Raw genomic sequence first — 15,031 nt, 5'->3', positions numbered from 1 at the left:
ATAGGGTGAGGAGCTCAGTCATCCGGGGAGGACTCAGAGTAGAGCCGCTGCTCCTCCACGTCGAGAGGAGCCAGTTGAGGTGGCTCGGGCATCTGGTTAGGATGCCTCCTGGACGCCTCCCTGGTGAGGTGTTCCGGGCACGTCCCACCGGGAGGAGGCCCAGGGGAAGACCCAGGACACGCTGGAGGGACTATGTCTCTCGGCTGGCCTGGGAACGCCTTGGGATTCCCCCGGAGGAGCTGGCCCAAGTGGCTGGGGAGAGGGACGTCTGGGCCTCCCTACTGAAGCTGCTACCCCCACGACCCGACCCCGGATAAGCGGAAGAAGATGGATGGGTGGATGGATGGAAGTTGAAGCTAAACCATCAATAGCTTGAAAAAGCTCCTTAAGCTGAAATACCTTGAAGTAATCCAAAGCTCAGATCATCAAACTGCTACCACTTTGCTTGTTGGTATTGCATGGTCCCACATTGTGTAGAATTTGCTGAGCCCTAAATGTTTTCAATATATGGATAATGTTTCTCACTGTAGGATTATGGGCTTTAAATTGTTTGGAGATATCCTTATAGGTCGTGTGGGATAAATGTCCAACAACAATCACTCCTCTGAAGTGATTGCAGATGTCTTATCCCCAAAGGAAAAACTGACAAAACTCCTGCTTTTATTGAGTTTAAAACTTTTAGTGGTGTGCATTTGATTTGCAGGACCTGACTGCTGCTTTTACTCTTAAATCCTAAAAGATCATCAGTGATGTATTAGGTTTTTCATGATGATATCTGTAGAAAACTCTTTTTTTGGACCTCTAAAACACATGCATTTAAATAGGTAACTCCTGCAGCAGGGTGTGACACCTGTCTGAGTGTTTTCCTCAACGACAGCAAACACAAAAAATATTTAACGACTGAGAATATTATATAAGTATTCGACAAAAAATACCCTATATTTTACAGATTGTTTGATTTTGTCCTAATCCGTTTTTAAACTCTAGTATGGTTACGTTTAAACATGAACATCCATCATCTGTCTGACATTGACCTGATGTTTGCAATAAAGTGAAGTGTCATAATTCAAGAGAAAAAGCCTGTCATGTGACAGGAAGCCGGTTTCCCAGGATGCTTCAGTGCAGCAGGTAACTCTACATTCAGTTCACGAGCCAAATCCACCCTGCGCTGCAGTGTGAGTGATGGCTAGAGCTCAGTGACTGACTGGTGTGGCGTAGAGCTGGAGAGATGTGAGGCAAAGCAAAGTGCTGACAAGTTTACCCACAATCAGCGTTTCAATCAAGGAAATTGTGATTGTGCGGAAGAAGGGCCCGTGTTGGAGAAAGTGGATGTTTTCCTGACTGGGAGGCCTTTAACTTGCTTCTGGTGTGAAGGCATGTAAAGGAAACTGCTGCAGACGCAGCTGTAGTGGTTGTCAGCAGCGCTAGTGTTCACATGTACACTTACAACATTCTTACAGAACAAAGAACCACAACAGACATCCCCACTCTCCGAGTGCCGCCATCTGCAACTCAAACAAGTGCCGCTTCTAAGGTTATAGAAAAGAGTCGGAGCTAGCTGTTGCTGCAGCCGCAGAGCGTCACGCCGCCAGGGAGAGGTTCAGATATGGCCCTATGTTCCTTTAGAATCCAGAAATGTACCCTGCTTTTATTCTGAAAAAATGCTCAACAGTCTAAAGCCGTACCGTTTCTTCAGAAACCAGGTTTGTGTCAGTTTTGTGGTTTGGCTCATTTTTCTTTCCCTCTGATTTCTCCAGAGAAAAAAAAAGCTGTCAGCTTTCTGTTTGTGCCAGTCACAGCAATCTGCTTCAGTGTCCAGCTCTGAAACCCTCATCCCAGAAACACTTGTTAAACGCCACAAGAGGTCTTTGACATTCCAGTGGGAAAGTGGAATTGATCGTTGAGCATCAAAGTAAGACAGTATCTGAGTGCGATCCAGCTCTTCTGTGTGTTTTAGAGTTTCTGCTCAGACATGACGAAAACACTGGTGCCAGTTTGCATTCCTGCCAGCGCTTAGGATCGGGGCTCGCTTCACACTGTTTCCTGTAAACAGAGGGCTTCCACAGCGTCACTGGGTCCCTGGGCAACTCCTCCAATCACAAAGAGGATGCTGGCTGTCTGCAGCAGAGCAGAAGAGCATCGCGCGGTGGGCATGGGGGCCACGTACTCCCAGCGCCGCTTCACTGGGTTGTAGCTCTCCACTGAGCCTAACGGAGATGGCTCATTACCTGCAAAACAGAATAAAACAGCAGAATGATCCTGGTTATGTTCCAATGTCAGAATCAAGCCTCATTTTAGTGAGGGGAAAAAATGGGCGTATTATTTTGATATAATCCAGAATAAATTCCTGTCTGAAAATGCAGTTAAGAGTGTCAATCATTTTCTTGCTTTTTGTGTGCTGGCTCCTCCTCCTCATAATTATAGTACCTTGTAAAAGTATTCATACTCCGCAAATCTTTTCACATTTTAACACAAACGAAAAAATCCTTTGTATTTTATCTGAGATCTACAAGACATTTTCTTAGGAATCGTAAAGAAAAAATATTGTTTTTCAAAAGCTCTGATTATTTTGGAAGAGATGCATGAAGAACAAAGATGTTAAAAAATGCCTGAGTCTTGTTTGTGATGCACCAAAAAAACAATGCAGCAAAGGAGCTGTAGTTGGATACACTGAAAGCTGGACTTTTTGGTTCCAAACTAAGATCCCTTCTGTGAAACACAGTGCTGGAAGGATCATTTTCTTCAGTCAGAAATGGGAAGTTGGTCACAGGTGGTGGATAGTGGCAACTGACATACCGCAGTACTGGAAACAACCTGCTGAAGGCTTGGGTTTACCAAGGTTTACCCTCCAGCAGGACAACATCCCAAAACATGCAGCCGAAGCATCAATTTAATGGTTTAGATGGTTCTCAACTACAAACTGTGGTACCTGGACTTCCTTTGATGCTTCTACAGGAAATGTTGGTATCTATTAGCTATTTAAGTGGTCAATATGAAGCAAAACATCTGGGGCCCTAACAGCCAAAAAGAGGAGTAGTTCAGGCAAGTTCTTTGCTTCAAGCAGATGTTACTGAGAGGTGACATGGCTTAAGTTAAAAGCTGGACCTAACAATAACATCAAAACTGATTAAAAGCTTTTATAGTTTCAAGTTAGAAAAATCAGCAGGATTTATCTGATTTAGTACATTGGCTGTACTAACATTTTTCTCCCCCTAACTTATTGGTACTTTGTGTTGAACCTGTATTAAATTACTACATTAGGAACTGAACATTTCCGAGGAGCGTTGTCATGGACCGCAGAATGCTTTTGTTCTGGCATCCAAGCATATACACCCACTGAATTTATTTCCACGTGTGATTGTTATATTACAGCTAACATAGCAGGTTGTTGAAAGAATAAAAATAATTTAAAAAAAAAACATCAAACATCACTCCTGCTCTAAATATTCCCAAAGAAGTGTCTCTATCCGTCATCATGCTGGGTGAAGTCCCTGGCTGTCCTGAAAGCTTTCGCTGTGGTCAAAATATCCCTGTGTGGGTGGGTGCTCATCAAGCTATTTAGTCCTCTCTGGGTCATTGTTGAAATCTTGATACAACGCAGGGACGACAAACGCCTCTCAGCGCTGACAGTGGACAGATGGTGTAGAAAAACTCAACAGCTTGTGCACCTCTGGCGGTAGACGTTTTGCCACAGGAGTGCCATTCATTGCCGATGCTGCTGTTGGACCTCCCGGTGAAACTTTAAAGTTAAGGAAGTTAACAAAGTAGCAGTCATAAGCAGCACCTGGTGGTTAGCATTTATGCGGGAAAACCTTTGTTAAACACAAAATGACACAACCAGCCATTATGCTTATTTTATTGCCCTCTCATTGGAGAAAGATCCTGCTGCTGCCTTAGAATACCGCACATTTGAAAAAAAACTATCAAAGAGCTCCATTTTATTTGTATATAACATTTTATTTTACAAGTATGATGATCAAAAGGCTCCATTGTCCTTGAGTGTTGTGCAAGTTATGAATAACTACCAATAGAATAATAGATAAAAAATAATGACTCCTCTGTATTAGAAAATCGAACTGTAACAATAATATCCTACGTTTTGTGTCTTACTGGACAAACAAATATACACTTATTATGTTGTATTCATGAAATTAAAAAGTAGGAGTGTCAAGAACACTTATGTAACAAACAAAATGTATATACGCCATTCTTTACTTTTCCTTTTCATCCTATTTTTTCTGTCTCCTCCCTTTCTACCCATCCACATTTTGGTGCATCCAGCTGCCAGCAGCAGTCAGCAACAGCGGTGCCATCGCTGCCCCACTGTTCCTTCTGTGGCAGGAAGGAACCACCCACAAGGCAGCAGTTTGGGGATGACGTCAAGCAAAGATAGGCTGTTTAAAGCCTGGATAATTAGCTAGATTTCTTTGCCCTGATCTTCCCCTTCCACATGTCCCGATTATCGGAATGGCTCTTAAGGTAATCTTAAGAGATATTCCTGCCGTGTGTAGTGTGTTAAAAGGGATCTAGTCCACTCAATTGTATGTGGGGTCCACTCCGACCTCAAATTGGGGATATTCAACATGTTTGATTCTCTTAGCCCGATGTGTGTTGCGTTCCCCGAGGACAAACGAGCATGCGGCATGTGGACTGTGACGTGTAGCTAATCAGACAGCGAGGTGAGGGAAACCCTGGAAAAAAAACAAAAACATAACTCACCTCTATGTCATAGTGTAGCAAACGTAGAGCCCCTGTTGGCTTTGTCTCCACTCCTTTATCCAACACATTTAACGTTTTTTCTTATTTAAACTTAGTCCACATACTATCGCCATTAGTCTTCCTTGTACATGTTCTTTTAGTCTGAACTCATGTTTAAACTTTAGGGGTTTAGCAAGATTTCCGATCTGATATCCAAATAATCCTGGATGAAATCTGTTTGCGTGTGTTGTGTTGTGCTTGTTGTCTGACCGGACAACACACAGTACGAGCAAACCTGTTACACCTACAATTTTATATTGTCAATCAATTAAACTGAGATGGCGCTGCGGACGACCGCCTCAGTGCTTCGCTCGCTCGTTTTCTGTGTATTTTTCTGTTGTTTCCTGCTTCCACACTGCAGCCACTTTTACCAGAGAGCAACGCCTAAACATAAGAACAGTTTCTTTCCATCTTTTATTGAACCGGAGAGCTTCTCCGACATCCTGGTTGGAAGTGCAGCAGCTTTCTGTGGGATCTACGTAAGACACAGACGAGGTAAACGGGCGGGGAAAACAGCCAAACGCACTTCACTCCCATCCATCCATCCATCTGGTCAATGTTTGCTCCTGGTGCTCCTTCTCTGCACTAAAACTTGCTTTTAAATCAATGAAAACTGGTGCTCAGATGTTACGCTGCTACAGAAATCCTGCAGACCTCACCGAGATTCACTCTCTATTAACTTTAAACCCATTTATTCACAGAGGGAGTTCTCGTTTATCCTGGTTGGTGCTTAAATCTCTTTCTCTTCAGCGTGGAGCGCCCTAACATCCATAATAAAACACAGACCCCCTCCTCCACTGGCTGTGATTACAGCCAGGTTCAGGTGGCCACTCTTATTTATGGCTGGTGTACGCTCATCAGATACATAAAAACCAGATCGTACCTTACACTGGATCAAGTTTATTCGAAGGTGCCATCTCTTACTTGGCCAGCAAGATCAAGATCAAGTTAATGTGCATGGCCTCCCCAGTGTAGCTGGGGGAGAGCTGCGGGCGAAGAAAAGGAAATGCTGCTGCACCTAGAGTTTTGTAGGTCTTTGACATCAGGAGGATTTCAGCTGTCACGCCTCCTCCCTGGCAGCTGTCATGAAAATGGCTTCACACTATGTATTCTGGGATGCAGAGTTTTTCAGTGCATTTCAGTCCTTGTTTCATCCAATAGCTGGGCCCAACAGGAGACTTCACAAAAGCTTGTAGTCCCATTAAACCATATGAACTGAAAGCAACATAGTTACAAAAGTAGACATTCTAAAAGCAAAATAAGCTGGAAATGGTGGAGACAGTGAGCAAAAGAGCACATTTTTAATGACCACACTAAAATGGTATGTTATTTTAAAAAAAAGCTCAGAACACAGTAAAGTATTTAAAACTCGCAGTAACCTCAGACTGGCTTTATGTAACCCAGGTTTACTTAGTTATCAAAATCAATAAATTAGTTAAAAAAAAATCAATCAATAAATATGTTAATGTGGTTAACAATTCATTAAAAACATCTGTAATATTTTATTTTATTCAGTATGTTATTTCATGAGTTATTTTGTGTTTAAAATGCATTTGGATCTTTATTTTGAAGGGCACGTTGCTGCGTGACCCAGGTGACCAACAACCACCAATCGGATTGTTCAAAGGTTTTTTTCTTGTCTGGAAGCTTGTGGTTTTTGCGGAGCGGGCTAAAAGAAAATCTTTGAGAGAGGAAGGTGAAGAAAAAAAACGTTGAGAGAGGAAGGTGAAGAACCTTAAGTGGTTAGAAGCCAATTTTGGTGGATTTTGTGGAGAAGATATTTTCCGTACTCGATCTGTACCTGTGTGGAGACGATTAGTACGTTGGAAAACGGGACTTGGTGAGTGGAAGAAAAAAAAAAAAGAGGAAAAAAAACAACGTTTTTCTTTCTTTCTTTAAAAAGGAAAAAAAAAAGATATGTGTAATGTATTTATGATTTTGTGAATATGTAAAGCCGAGGTAGTGATTTTAAGTTAATTTATGGTAAAACTTGAAGCACATGCTGCCAATATAAGCTAAAACTGAACATCACAGTGCATCACTACACTATGATGTTCGGCAGCCATTTTAAGAACCGCAATTGAGGCGGGAGTTGGACAATGGTTATTTAAAGCTACCTGGTTATTTATGTTGGTATTTATGCACATTTTATGTTGTTACAATAGGCCATTTAGAGTGGGTTGGAGAATTATTCAACTGACACGACTTGGAAACCACGAGGTTAAAGCAAGATGGCGAGCCACCCTGTGATCTTCTGAACTGTGCTGTGCAACTACCAGAGTAATAGCGCCTCTATTGGACGGTGCGGATTGCTTCCGAACTGGTAGGATTCATCCACTTTCTGCAAAGCTGCAGCGGACTCTTGGTGAACCCTGAGTTGCTTATTGAAAAAAGAAAAGCAGATAGAGAAGAGGACCCTCTTTTCTTTTGGTTTTGTACCAATTTATTCAGTCTTTTGCTGAATCAATTTAGTTTGATAACCTTTGTATTTTTTTTGTGAAACAAATTGTAAATGGTAATTGTTGTTATGCTATTTACTTTTTGCATAAATGTAAATGGGTACATTTACTACATGAATCCTCAAACTCGAAAGGCAAACTTCACTGATGTGAATTAGATCAGCCTGAGTTAATTAACAGATCAAAATCTTAACTGAACAGAATTAAGAACTAATTTGAACTAAACCAGACTAAAAAGGTTGCAACCTGATACTAGAGCCTGATAACAAAATCTGATATGAAGTCAAAAGTCAGAGGTTAATTCGAAAGGTTAAAACCTAATTACTTAACAAAAGGGGTTAAGGTAATTTGAAATTGTGTTAAGTGTTGTCCAGTGTCTTGTTTGTAAGTTGTTTCAATAATAAGCCGGCAGTTTAAACTTATTCCCTGGTCTGTGGTCTTTTTACCTTTCTAACATACTGTAATGCATCTTTTGCTCCAGTAGACGAACTTGGTTGAATAATTCTGGTCCATGGGATATATTTAAGTACAGTTTTCGTTATTATTCTGTAATTACCACACAAAAGTGTTACAAACATGGCGAGCCAGCCAGGAGCAAAGTAAGGCATCACATTACGTGTTCAAATCTGTATTTTGACCCAGACCCTCAAAATAGAAACTAAAAAAAAAATCCAGCCAAGACATGGACATTGTGAAGGAACAAAGTGTCAAAATTCCAAACTCAGTCATCGTTACTGGGCTTTCTGACCCTAATATTGAAGAAGAGCTAGCCGACTTTCTGAACAGGTATGGGCGCATACTGAGAACCCTTAAGATTGATGATCCACAGTCTATGTACCACAATAATGTTATTGCGGAATATGAGAGTGGAGCTGCTCTGGCAGCACTTGAACCCTTGCTGCCCTATACGCTAAAAAGTCAAACTGCATCTTGCGAAATCAGAGCCCTTTCAACTGAGTACGTCAAAACTGTCACTAGTAGTGCCACCAACAGCTTGTTCACTGAACTGCAAGCAGTAGCTAAATTACCAGGGAAGCCATTTGAAGCTGTTTTGCATGAATATATCACCAAATGCAGTCAATCAATAGCAGGTGATTCCAGACAAACTGATACTGAACTTATCGAAACTGATCAAACTGAACCAGACACATACAATGCTTCCTCAATCACAAATGAAGCTCCTATGGGAACTGAGCCTGTCAAACCAAAACCATGCTTTCAAGCCTCTAACATTCCTCAAAATGTCATAACTCACCCGGATGTGCAAAAAGTTGTTGTTGAGCACATAGTCCGAAGTGAAGCCCCTGTATTCAAAGAATCACACTCTTTTCGCTTGAGGCAATTCTCTGGCAAACTACCTTGCCCCAGTAATGAGGTAGACTTTGAAACATGGCGCACCAGTGTCGAACTTCTCCTTCAAGACCCTGATTTGTCTGATTTGCAGCGCTCTCGTAAGGTCTTGGACAGTCTTGTACCACCTGCAGCAAATGTAGTCAAACCTTTAGGCCCCAAAGCTATGCCCTCTGCTTACATTGAGCTTCTCAATTCAGCTTTTGGCACAGTAGAGGATGGTGATGAGCTTTTTGCTAAGTTCCTTAACACACTGCAAAATGCTGGTGAAAAGCCCTCCCAGTATCTTCACAGACTACAGACAGCTCTTGCTAAGGCCCAGAAACGAGGTGGTGTCTCAGCTAGTGAGACAGACCAACACCTGTTACGTCAGTTTTGTCGTGGGTGCTGGGATAATGTCCTTCTAGCTGACCTTCAGCTAGAAAGGAAAAAAAGTAACCCACCTCCATTTGCAGAGTTACTCTTACAGCTACGAATAGAAGAAGACAAGCATACTGCCAAAGAAAGCAGGATGAAGAAGCATTTTGCTTCTACCAGACCGAAAGTCACTTCACATGCACTGGCTGCAAACACTAATCTTGACCCTACACTGCAAACCGATCTCACTGAAATCCGAGCCCAAATGACTGAACTTCAGAATCAGCTCTCAAAAATGAAAACTAAAGAGGCCGAACAACCAGTCGCTCCCCAAAGCAACTTGGTCAAAGAGCTGAAAGCACAAATCACAGAGCTGCAATCCCACCTTGCCAGACTCAAATCCCCAAATGCAAACCAAAAGAAAGCTGACAACCCAAAAGCAAGTAAGATGCGGTGAGGATGCAGGTGAGGATGCAGTGTTTCCCGCAGGAATTTTTTTATGCGAGGCGGACAGACTCGCGGAGCGGGGGGGGGCGGGGGGGGAGGTGGACGACACGTTTTCCGCGGACAGACAAGCGGAGCGGGGGTGGGGGGGGGGGGGGGGGACGACACGTTTTCTGGGGACAGACTCGCGGAGCGGGGGTATCCATCTGTTTTTTCCATGCCATTCACGCACGCGCCAAAGCGCGTGTTAACGTCACTTTTTTTTTTTTTTTTTTTTTTTATTTTGGGAATGTTGGCGTGGCGGTAGCGTGACTTTGGCGTGGCGGCCGCCACGCCAAGATAGCGCTGCGGGAAACCTTGGGATGGGCACATTGTGTCTGCCTGCTCCAATGAATCAAACCCGTCTCTGGTTGCTGAAAAAAGGGCGCAATTAAAAGAAAAGCAGTTACAGTGGGACACACAAAATAGTCAAAATCGACCTTTAAACTAGAACCAGCTCCCATTGCGGGACAAATGGGTGCTTCCGATGACACTTGTCCCAACCAAAAGCCTTTCAAAAAGCGCATTAATAACAAATTAGCCACTGCAAACCTACCAAAAGGTTTAATCGGAGCCAAGTATACTGCTCAGGTGCAAATCAATGATCAAAACTGCAGTTGTCTCCTTGATACTGGGTCTCAAGTGACCACAGTGCTATGCCATAAGCTGGTTGAATATGCTTATTATTATTATTAATTATAATTTGGTATTATAATTTAAATAATAAATCATTCAACTCAAAATTTCGCTATAACAAATATAGTTCAAATGGTGGTGATGTTAGCTATAAGCTTATAAGTATTTATACCACTAATGCATTAGTTAACTTTCTGTTATGAACTCATTTATGCTGGAATAAATGATCAGGTCGGACTGTTAACCGACCAGGTTTATCCAGCAGGCTGTGAGAACCCCAATGTAACTGCAATTAGAGTTTAAATCCTTATTCCTTATCACCATCCAATGATATTGTCTCTGTATTAATGTCAGATGTTAACTCCAAAGGAGGTTAGCTCTGATTTCTGAATACCCAGGCAACTGTGAATTGGACTGAACACAAAACAATGTCTATTCCGCAGTGGTTGGTTTTATTGAACCAAAAGCAATTCCCTGTTACAGTAATTCTCTGATTCAAACAACTTTGGAATTCTTACTCATTACTAAACTAAAACATGCAAAATATATATGTGGAAATAAAGAACAAAACAAAAATAAACAATGGATTAAAATGAGCGGTTAGCAGATCTTAACTTAACTCAAAGTTGTTTAACACCGCCCTCGAAACATCGGCATTTCACGTATCAGCATTGACAGACAGAACAGCTTCGGGAATCTCACTGGACGCTTTGATGTCTTACACAAAGCTAGTTCAGCTAAGCTACCTACAGTCCAGATACACGTGACCCTCCCAAGATGGCTGCTACGATGACGTATGAGGGGAGGTCCTAATAACGTAACCACGCTTACGCTGATGGGACAATGCCTCGTTTCGAGAGGGGGGGGCTAACTAGGAGTTTAAAGCAAAGCCCGCGACTTGAGCTCGGACAAAGAAATTAAACTGATAAGGAGCGAAAAGAGAGAGAGGGGGGAAGCAGGGAAGAAGATGAAAAGAAATAAATCGGTAACCCACGGCGGGGTTCTTGATGGATCACAAATCAACACAGCAAATCAATTGTACAATGCATGCACACACAAAGAAAATGTTCAGCAAAATAATTCCAACTTCGTCGTGGAATAAAAGCATTAACCAACACCTACAAAGTTCTACGCCTGCCCAGGCACTTCTAAACACCCTGTTGGTGAAACAGAAATGAAAGGGGAAAAACCCCGTTACTTTGAGTTGCCTCGGGGCTGGTCCGGAACGCTCCGAGTGTGGCTTTCTGGACGCGCTTCGACGAGCGCAGTTGTCCACAGGCTGCAGCGGGACGGGGAAGAAGCTGCTTCGTTTCTTCCTCCGGGTTCAACAGTCGCTTTGTTGGCCAGACAAAAGCGGGGTCCTCTTCGATCAGTGGGAGATGCGGCGTCTCTCAGTCTTTTGATCAGAGGGAATTTAAAAGTACTTATTTAAGTCGACCTCCTGTTATAAAGCAGGGAATAACCGTTGCGTCGAAAAATCTCGGTCCAGCGAGCAATCGAACACGTGGCGTGGGAATCAGCTGTGCGTGTCTTCTCGGGTTGGCTAAAAGCCAGGGAAGAAGGAAGCTCATCGTGTGTGATCGGCTTTTATAGCCATCACTATAGCAACCTTATCTTGATCGGCGGCCATTTTGCCGTGTTGCGTGATGGGAGTTGGTGGCCATTTTGACCACATTGCATCATGGGTAACGCAGTCCGTTACGTCCCGAATTGATGCTGTTTCCTTGATCGGCGGCCATTTTGCCGTGTTGCGTGATGGGAGTTGGTGGCCATTTTGACCACATGAGTTGGTGGCCATTTTGACCACATTGCATCATGGGTAACGTAGTCCGTTACCGCTTTCTGTCACGTCTGAACTGGCACAACATACCCCCCTTTAGCTTTGAAGAGTGGGATGCTGGTCACAGTCTTTAAAGCTACAACCAAGTCCATTCTGGCGTGACGAAAATCCGTTGTGCATGAGTGGAACAACCTAATAGTCTTTCTAGTAGTCCATTGGGATTCATGCAGTTCAGTTCATCATCCAAGAGGATGAAAAACGAAGCATTCATTGTGCCTGGGTCAGTGACCTAGCCTGGGCAGGACTAAGCTATAGCTAGTCATTTCTATTGGCTAATAAGGCAACAATAAAGTAATAAAAAAAAAAACGCAAAAATGCAAACTTCACAATCACCATTGTCAATACATTCATTGGTCATCAGGTTTGAACTTTGAACCAAAGAAAGGAGAGAGGGAAAAAGGGAAAGGAAAGAGACCGCGGTTCGTAGTCTAATCAGCTTATGACCTTCAAGGAGCTGGTGCTACGAACCTGGGAGCGACAAAGGTGAGGGCGTCAATCCTGGTTTGCAACTGTTTGATCTGCTTGTATGCTGCATACGCCATCGCGGTAGTGATGGCCCATCCAAATACAAGGAGCACCACAATAATGGTCATAATGTGAGTGTCGGTCGACTCTGTAGCTCTGGGGAAGCGAAGCAGAGGGACCGAGCTCAACTCTGATGGAGTGAGACTGAATTTAATCAGCTGCGTGCCTGCGAGTAAAAGCTGTCTTTCAATGCCGACATCAATGCTGAAATTGTATCCCTTAAAGACATCTATTATTTCAATCTCTGATAAATGGGTTGCTTGAGCATACCCAGTGGATGTCTTTGGTTTTGGTACACAAATCCAAATTAGGGACTAAATAAAGTTTGGGATCAGCATCATGATAGGCCAATATTGAGGGGGTTTGTAGGTGTACGTGGGTCTCACCTTGCCAAAAGCCGACATTCAATACTGATTTAAGCCTATACACATTAGCTCTTTCAATGATGGGAAGGTTTAGCATAAATCCTATCTCCAAGTTGTCAGGATTTACAAATATCGGAATTGCACTACCTAGGCTATACGCCAGGTGCGTTTGTGGTGGTTGCAGTGTTTCACTAGAGGCAGATTTGAGAACCTTTTCAACCAAATCTACTGGTACCAGGTACGGAGGAATCCGTCCTTCAGCAAGGCTATTTATGGATGAACTAACCTCTCGAGTGAGGTCCTGCATTAAATCTCTAACAACCTGAGTATACATCATGTCATTCTTTACCACTTCTGTGAGCGTTTCCAAAGCAATGCATGGTGTTATGGCTGAGTGTGAAATTATGGACGTGAAGTTATGTATGGACACTTGCTTTGTTAGTGCATGTTTAAAGTGTCCTGATTGAACATGCACTTGTCCTATTTAATTTAATTGTTCTCTTCGGCGGGGGCGGAGTTAGGCTCCCTTCCCTGCGAGGAGAGTTTGGTGGACGATTTAATTTGGTTCGCATGAACCCATTTGTACTCTGGACTTTGCACGCTGGCTTCTAGGTTCTTTCGAGGCCACGCGAAAGTCGTTCGGAGACGGTCTTTTAAGTCAGTGACGCACTGGTGTGCCGTGTAGACGGTTGTCACACTGACGTCTTCGGGCTGGTAGATGAGATTCAGGGGAAGTGTCCTTTGCCTTCCTGTCATCATCTGGAAAAGTGTCACCCCTGTGGAGCATGGTGAGGTAGAGCGGACTAGCATTAGGACCAGGGGAAGCTTTGTATCCCGGTCCCTGTCATGGCTGCTGGCATGTTCCTTTGACATGCTGACCACGGTGCAGTTCATTCGCTCCACCTGTCCGGATGACTGTGGGCGGTAGGTGATGTGGAATTTAACTTCCACGCCCAACATGTTGAAAAGCACGGTCATAATGTTTGACGTTCCTCTGCCCGAGTCGATGGACAGGGGAAGGCCCCACCGGCTGAAAACGTGATTTAGCAGCAGGGCTGCTGTGGTGACAGCGGTGTCATTCGGTGCCGGCAGACATTCGACCCATTCTGTGAAACTGCCTGTTATTGTCAAAAGATATCTGTTACCTCTTGACGATTTGGGGACTGGACCGATCCAGTCAGTCTGCAAATGTGACCACGGAAATGTAACCCCCCTTCGCTGAAGCAGGGCTTGGTCTAGTGGTCGTGTGGGTTGTAACTGGCTGCAGGTTAAGCAGCCTTGTACATACTCCTGGGTGTCCTGGACCGTTGAAGGCCGGGACGTCACCTGTGGGAGAGTTGTCAGATTAGCTTTGCAGCTTCTGTGTTCTCCTACTGGTGAGTCATGGACGTGTGTCAGTGTGATCCCAAGTTCGTTTGAATCTTTGGGCTGAATGGGCTGAAACTCATAAAACAGCTCCTTAAGTGCCATTTCCTCTGTTTCAGTGGTCAGTGCATCAGCTTTTTCCAGCTGTTGCATAATTTCTGTTTCGAAACCAGGGTAGGGCTCAGTGGGTGAGTCCCGGTCTCCTGGTTGATTTGGTGCTGGTTCGGTTGGGTCGGTTGCTGTCGCATACACCAATAGATTTCCTTCAGCTTCAAGCGTTGCACCACAAATAGATCCAGCAGGCCGAGCTTCATGTCGCCTGATTTGGATCATGCTGGAAGGAAAAGTAAACATGGTGTCTGGAGAGTCCTGTCTTGTGCCAATCTGTGCATAAAGTATGCACACCCCCGTTGCTTTCAGAAGCCGGCGAGGCCAGTCTGCTGAGAGCAGGTAGTGGCTGTGTTTTGTTTCAGCCAGATGGGGCTTTTCACGGCACAGAGAGCTGTACAGATCTCTGCTGATCGCAGAATTCTCTGACCAAAGAGCCAGCCGCACATCTGGAATGAATGTGCTTTCCAGGTGGACACCTTCAGCCACTCTGGGGTTATAGGGTTCAACTCCAGAGTGTTTAAGTGAACAGAGGAAAGGTGTGTGGCTGCAGAGAGAAGTTCTCTGATCGCTGAGAAACGGTGGTGTGTCAGAGGATTTGGAAATCGGCTCTGTTGAAGGCAATGGTGCTAGGAGTTCTTTGGGCTCCTCGGAGCATGTCACCTGGTTGATGGGGACGGGCAGTCCACTTCCAGAAGTGAGGGGCTTGGGAGTCCCCACTTGGGCCCAAAGATGACCATGATAGCAGTCAATGAGTGGGGCTAACCTGTTCAACAGGTCCTGAC

General features: G+C 44.0%; 1 protein-coding gene across 1 annotated transcript in view; it reads right to left on the bottom strand.

The window, feature by feature from the left end:
• Nucleotides 1-309: 309 nt before the first annotated feature.
• The window catches only part of LOC105937850 (kelch domain-containing protein 8B), a 166,147-nt gene continuing 151,425 nt past the window's right edge, over nt 310-15,031 (bottom strand). The window contains exon 5 of the mRNA XM_012879385.3: nt 310-2,228. Coding sequence (XP_012734839.1) covers nt 2,032-2,228 — 197 coding nt within the window. The 3' untranslated portion in view covers nt 310-2,031. The remainder of the gene's footprint in view (nt 2,229-15,031) is intronic.

The sequence above is a fragment of the Fundulus heteroclitus genome, chromosome 1 (genome assembly GCF_011125445.2).
Source record: "Fundulus heteroclitus isolate FHET01 chromosome 1, MU-UCD_Fhet_4.1, whole genome shotgun sequence".
In the NCBI taxonomy this organism is placed as follows: Eukaryota; Metazoa; Chordata; class Actinopteri; order Cyprinodontiformes; family Fundulidae; genus Fundulus; species Fundulus heteroclitus.
Note: the sequence above shows the minus strand (reverse complement) of the source record. Positions and strands in the feature narration are given on the sequence as shown.